This window comes from Zea mays, chromosome 7, assembly GCF_902167145.1.
Source record: "Zea mays cultivar B73 chromosome 7, Zm-B73-REFERENCE-NAM-5.0, whole genome shotgun sequence".
NCBI classification, from domain to species: Eukaryota; Viridiplantae; Streptophyta; class Magnoliopsida; order Poales; family Poaceae; genus Zea; species Zea mays.
In genome coordinates, this window is record NC_050102.1 from 134,825,766 (window position 1) to 134,832,480 (window position 6,715).

Here is a 6,715-nt window from a genome sequence, read left to right on the forward strand (position 1 = left end):
TTCCCGTCCCATCTTCTGCGAGCACAGAGAGAGTGGGAGAGCAGGCCTCCGAAATCACCGACCGCAGAGATACACTTGCACGGGTGTGCGGGCGATCAGATTTTTGGGGAGCGTCTTCGCGACTGCTCGCGTGATCGTCCACAGCTTGCTGTTCGTCGCCTTCCCAAGTTGACGCGTGCTGCTGTTCTTCTTCCCGGCGACCGTTCGAGGGACTGCACTGCGTACATCTTCCTGCACCGACTTCGTACGGCTACATCGAACAAACACACGAGATGTCTCGTGTGAATGGAGCCACTGGTGCCTTGAGCATCGGTCCCTCCGCTGGGTACACTCTTTTCTTCGTATTTATGCATGTTTCATTGCTGTTTACTGCTTATGCGAGTAGTTATACACACATGCACATACATGTCATCACATATATCGCACTGATTATCTGGATTAAATTAAAACTAAAAATGCCTAACTTTCTAACAGCTCCAACTTCTGTAAGGGCTAGTTTGGCATTCACAATTTTTTATGGGATTTCTAATTTTCCAAGGGAAAATGAACTAATGATGGTTGCGATAATACGTCACGCACCATGTACAACAAAATGTTACGTGTGCTTGATATGTTCCAGTTAGAGTTTGCTGCGCTTCACCAAGTATTTCCTATTTATACTTTATACCATTTTCTTTGCAAGACTTATACCAATTGTATTACTATATGCAATCGTGCCCTGTATTCTAATCAAACTGATCAGCAGAATAAGCTAAACACATGATGTATTTTTTGGCTAAGCTACCGTCATCATATTATATAAGACTAGCTTTAACAAGGACCTCTAAATATTATTGTATCCTAAATTTAGAGAATGAGGTCGTCTTATACTCGCTACAGCAGCGTTTTCTAAACAGCACTCTAAATTCAGAGGACGCTGCCAAATCCTCTATATATAGAGTTTCTGTTCTCTATCTATTTAAATTCTTTAAACAACCGGTTTAGAAAAATAAAATATGTACAATATATTTAAGAGTATGGCAAATATGTATGTACAAAAAATAAAATGTCTCTAATATAGGTATTTATGTATAAAGGACGTGATTTAGAAGACATTGTTGGGGAGTAATGAGTTATAGGGAATGAAATATTTTAGATAAGACAGTAAAAAACAGATATAAAGGATAAATATATTGAACGTTATTGGAGCTAAGGCACAATGTCTCAATTATTCCCCACGTCAGCAATGAGCGCAGCTCGGGCACCACAGCCATAGGTAGGTGCAAAACTTACACACGACCAAAAAAACAACAATGCATGTCAACATATTAGTACCATATCAGGGCTCGATTTCTTCTGAAACACCAACCTCATCACCGGAGCTCAGATGTCGACTGTCCGGACGCCATCCCCGTCCTTGGTTGCCACGGCGAGTTGTTAGCAACGCGACAGTTGCGCCGTATCTCCCCTTTCCTGGGGTTTTGGAGCTCCCCCATCTTTATCATCCCCTCGATGAAGGCCCTGAAGAAGGCGTCCTGGTCCTTGCTGAGCCGCTCGACGACGCGACGGGTCCTGGTGTTGTCAGAGAAGAGCGTCTGGTCGGAGTTGAGGAAGCCGCGGAGCGCGACGAGGTCCTCGAAGTACTGGTTGTCGAAGACGCGTGGGGTGGCGTCTAGGCCTCCCGTGACCTCCTCGTCGCCGCCCTTGGGGCAGAGTGCGTCGAGCGAGCGGCGGTAGGCGGTGTCCATGTGCGGGTCGGGGCGGCCGGATCCAGACTGGTTGTAGAGGCGGAAGACGATGGAGAAGCAGCGGGCCTCGCCGATGGAGTGCGAGCCCGAGAGCGCGACCAGGTCGGTGACGCTGAGGTTGAGCCCCGCGAAGAGCCGGATGAGAGCGCTCGCGTTTGCGCGCGGGCTCGGCATGATGTTGTCCGCGTCCTCCTGGCTCGCCGTCATGCTGTCCTCGCGCCCGAGCCGCACCTCCCAGTTAGGCCCACCGGTCTGTGACAACATATCCGAACAGATGAAAGAGTCAGATGACGTCAAACGATCTGACCCACTCTTCAGTCACATAGAAACGATATCAAGTTTGACTAAATATATATAAAAACAATAATATCTACTACAAGTGTGCAATAAGTATTACTAGATTAATTGCAAAATATATTTTTATAGCAAAATTATTTAAAGATACAATATTAATATAGTCAAATCTGAGATTATTTAGTTCAACCGGAAGTGCCATTTCCATTTTCTAGATGGAGATAGTAGGTCCAACATTACTATATATTAGTAATAGCAATATACTATCTCTATTTTTGAATATTTGTCGTCTGCTATTTTTTTAAAAAAATAACTAACGGAGAAGTACATTCTCATTCGTAAGCCAATGCAGACTCTTTACTGACAATAACGGACGGCGCAGCATTCATATGATCTCAGTTTTTTCTTTGCGTCAAAAAAAAAGTCGAAACAAAATTGGAGTGTCTAGGAGTGGCAATGGGTCAATGATATAAATGCTTTTTCACAATTTATTAAATCCCTAAATTATTTTAGTTCAAAAATGATTAGAAATAGAGCTCGAACTTAATCTAATTCTTAAAATTTATAATGTAAAATTTAGAGCTCATTGTCACTTCTACCCGTGCCACACCCACACTACATTTAAGCAAAGTACAACGACCATTTTCTTAAAAAAAACGGGGGAGGTACTACGCGACCATCTGATGAACAGATCTATTTTTGCTGAAAATTGATGAAAACCATCTGATCTTTCAATTGCAAGTACAGTTACATTTCATTTCAAGGAACATCGACAGGTTTTGTACTAGTAGTACGTACGATTACGTAATACTAGTAGCACTCCTATATGACTCCTGCACCAATCAATCCCGTTGAACCACTCTTGCACGCCCGCTTGCATAGCAGCCGTTGCCGTCAACAAGAAGAGCGAACCGTATCCTTGCAGTTCCTCCCACCCAGCCTCCCAGGCATCAGCGCTGACGGCATTGTGCATCGTCGCTTCTCGCTTGTTTCCACGCCGCGATTCGAACATTCGTGAGGATCAAGGGAAAAGCACGCGAAAAAGTACTCCATTCCACGGAAATCTCTTCCCCGCCATCGTCCAATCTGGGAGAAACAGAATCCCACCTCGGCGACGGAGGGGCCGGCAGCTTTGCTATTCGCGGCGCCAGTGGTCAGTGGGCCGTGGCAGCAGCACCCGAGGCCGAGGAGCACCATACGAGCTGTCCGCGCTAAACGCCGAAGCCTAGAACCACTCTCGTCTCTCGCCGCGGCACGTGGACGGGGGTCCGCTCGCCTTTCGTGCGCGCGGCGGGTCGAGCCTGGCCTTTCCCGGCTGGGTTGGACGTTTGGTGCCCGTGCGCCATGCGGTGGCCCTCTGTTCCCCGGGCAAATGCATATACTACGCATCTGTCTGGTCTGGCCGTCTGGGTCTCTGGCGCTCTCCCTCTCTGTGTAGTCTGCATATGGCCCATGAGGGAGGCAGGTGGTGTGAGGTGCACGCGACGCGAGCCGAGCCGGGTGGGTAGGCGCGTGATGCCCAGCCCTGCAGGTGCACAGCTAAGGGCTTGTTCGGTTAGACCAATCCAGAGGGGGATTGAAGGGGTTTAAATCCCTGCCTAGTCATTTTTGACTAGACGGGGATTTAAACCTCTCCAATCCCCCTCTGGATTGGTCTAAACGAACATGCCCTAACTGGGATGTGCACCGTGCATGCATCGCCATGTCGTCAATGGTAAGGTGCCATGGTCAGTGGTAGGCAAAATGATCGTGATCCTGCCTGCCAACTTGTACATCAAATGCCTTTATTGTTCTAAAATTTAGAAAGCGTCAATTGATTTCCCGATAAAAGCCATTAGTACGAAGATAATTGAAACTACCTAAGCATTTCCCCCCCCCCCCCCCCCCCCACCAAGCAGATAAAACATGTAATGTAAAACGGAGCGATGAATGCTTGGCCATGCTGCGCACACGCGAGTGATGCGGTTGGCATTGGCATGGCACCAACCATATTCTGTACTTGCGGACAATCCTCGAATGCCCATTTTGTACGTGAACGTAAGGTTGAACGCGACGCAAGGCTAGTGGCACGAAAAGCGTTCCGAAGAACGCGACATGAAGCTAGAGGTGCCAGGTCCTTGCCCGGCACACGCCGCCTTGGCTGTGGAGCAGCACGAAGCAGCCGTGCCCACAGCGCTGCGCAGCGCTGCGCCGTGGCAGCAAAAGCAATTCGTGGAAAAAAAAACTTTTCTAATTGATATTCTTCATTTCTTCTCTTGTCTTTTATTCACAGTGGATCCTGGAAGCTGTGGGGAGCACCATCAACGCTGGGTTCTGCACTGGAAACGCTGGATTTGGGAGTGCAAACGGCAGACAGAGCTGAGCAGAAAGAAACGCAGGATTTGGACAGGAAACGGCAGACAAAGCGGAAGCGAATGGGAAACGGTAGACCGCATGACAGGTCAAGAGAAACACCATGTGCATCGGTATCGCATATATCTGGTGTTTAAGGCTACTCTCAGTCTGGTTTCACGGTGGTTTCATATACATTTAATCGTACGTTACATTAGAATTTTAGATGATATGACATAATATTTGTTTAATGGATTCTATAAAAGATAAAATTAGTTTGATAGGAATAAAATCATGTCATCTCGTTTACAAAGTTTTGAAAACAGTGTAAAACCCTCGTTTGAAACTTTCATTTAGTGGTTTATTTCATCTTCACATGTTTCACTAAAAGCGTTGGTCATTTAGTTGTAATATTTAATGGTGTATGGTAGTGTACGAAATATTGAAGCGGAATTTTACCCCAGGAGTTATTTTTTTATTCTTAGTTTTATAGCATTTTTTATTTCCAACGTTAGAAATTTTGCATTGAGAATAGCCCAAGTGAACAAAACAAAGCAATGGATCTCGTGCAGGGTGCGGGGGGGAGGCGCGTACCAGGACGACGGCGTCGCGGGCGGCCATGATGACGATGTCGGCGCAGGAGACCACTCCGGGGCAGCGCTCCTCCAGCGCGTCCTTGATCTCGTCGACGACCTCGAACGAGCGCAGGGAGTTGATGTTGGAGAGCGCATCCTTCTCGCCGGGCATCGTCGGCGTGGCGTCCATCAGCACCGAGCCGTCGCACCCCTGCAGCCGCCCCCCGCCACCGGGAAGGAGCAGAAGAGAGAATCCATCGCGTCAGATCGACCGCGCGCGGAGGGAGGGAGGGAGGAAGCCACGTAGCGCAACCGGAGCGAGATCAGATGCGTGGGGCGGGCGGGCGGCTCACGTTGACGAAGCAGTCGTGGAACTGGAGGCGCATGACGGAGGCGACGCTGCGGGCCTCGCGTGCGCGCGCGCGCGCCATGGTCTCACGGACGATGTCCTCGGCCTCCGGGCACGTCTCGGCGTAGTACCCGACCTTGAGCTCCCTCACCGCCGCCTGGCCGCGGCAGAGGGACGCGAGGAGCACGGCGACCAGGGGGAGCCCGAGGCACCCGCGGGGGACCGCCATGGATAGAGAGGGAGGGGTGGGGCACGGACGCGCACGCTCTGGTGGTCCGCGCTGTTCCGAGACGGGGCACACTGCGCTGCACTTCGCCCTCTGCTCTACTCTACTCTGCTCAGCTGTTTGGCAGGCAGTGTACTAGTCGCGTCCGGGTCGCGACTCGCGAGGTCACGGCGGGTAGTAGTTGTTGATAAAAAGGAAGCTGGCCGCTAGCCGATAGCCGCTGGCTGCAGGCCGAGGCCAATGGGCTGTCAGCACGAGGTTGGCGAGGAGGGAGCGGGGGCCGTGCGCGACACGGGGAGCTGTGGCCAGCCAGTGGTGGGCGGACGCCGCCAGCCGCCAGGCCGCGGCCGGCCGAGTCGGGTGCGTCAGCGTTCCTACACCACCAAGACCAAACAGTACACTGTACACCACTAGCACGCGCCGGCCCGGGTCCGACGGCTTCGGTCAAACGGTGTTCACGTTCGTGCGCGCGCGCGCTTCAAAAATATCCGCGCTCCGATCGTGCACCGTGTCGCGGCGGTACACGATGGCACGGCCGGTTATTGGCAGGCAGGGGAGGAGGGAGCATTGACCCGGATTTTTCTTTGCGCGTCTGTGACTGTGTGGACGGAGGACGGACGGTTGTACTCTTTTCTTAGCAAAACTATTTAATACAGAGTATGTCGAGAGTCTCTAAAAGTTATTTAAAAACACAAAAGGCATATTTTTTTGCGAATAATATATCTCTACATGACTCTCTAAGCCTCCATATATAATGTCACTTAACATTATTCATGATCCAAAGAATCATAATTATATCATGTAGTCTATTAGTTATCTCTCGTATTTTAAAGATTGATCCATGGTCTTTAAATTGTATATGCCTGGAATACTTCTCAAGTTTTTTTGGAAATTTGTGAAAATAACGGACAATACTTGTTCTGGTCAAATTTTGGTCAAAGGTGTGAAAGGTGGGAGGCATGAAATGTAACGACTATGTAAAACACCAATTTTCACAGTTTTGTTGTTGTGTGACAAATGGGGTTCGAACATTGATTGTTGACTCCACATTTAAACTCATCTAACGAATATAACATATATATTTTTTATTTTATTAAACCAAAGTCTACCTATATGATATATATAGAAATCCATAGCAATACACAGACATCTAGCTAGTGCTCATAAAGGACTTAAGACCTGTTTGAATGCATTAGTGTTCTAGTGCTACTAG

At 48.9% G+C, this 6,715-nt stretch overlaps 1 protein-coding gene across 1 annotated transcript; it reads right to left on the minus strand.

Moving 5' to 3' along the window:
* Positions 1-1,153: 1,153 nt before the first annotated feature.
* Positions 1,154-5,655, minus strand: LOC100282411 (uncharacterized). The gene is made up of 3 exons (NM_001155322.2): positions 5,281-5,655; positions 4,947-5,138; positions 1,154-1,979 (listed from the first exon to the last, which is right to left on the minus strand). The coding sequence occupies exons 1-3, from the start codon at positions 5,503-5,505 to the stop codon at positions 1,353-1,355; spliced, it is 1,044 nt and encodes a 347-aa protein (NP_001148794.2). The 5' UTR covers positions 5,506-5,655; the 3' UTR covers positions 1,154-1,352.
* Positions 5,656-6,715: the final 1,060 nt, after the last annotated feature.

Coding starts and splice junctions, on each gene's coding strand:
- LOC100282411 (NM_001155322.2), bottom strand. CDS start 5,505: ATGGCGGTCCCCCGCGGGTGCCTCGGGCTCCCCCTGGTCGCCGTGCTC. Junction 5,139..5,280: donor TCCACGACTGCTTCGTCAAC/GTGAGCCGCCCG, acceptor GGGCGGCTGCAG/GGGTGCGACGGCTCGGTGCT. Junction 1,980..4,946: donor CCCGCGACGCCGTCGTCCTG/GTACGCGCCTCC, acceptor ATGTTGTCACAG/ACCGGTGGGCCTAACTGGGA.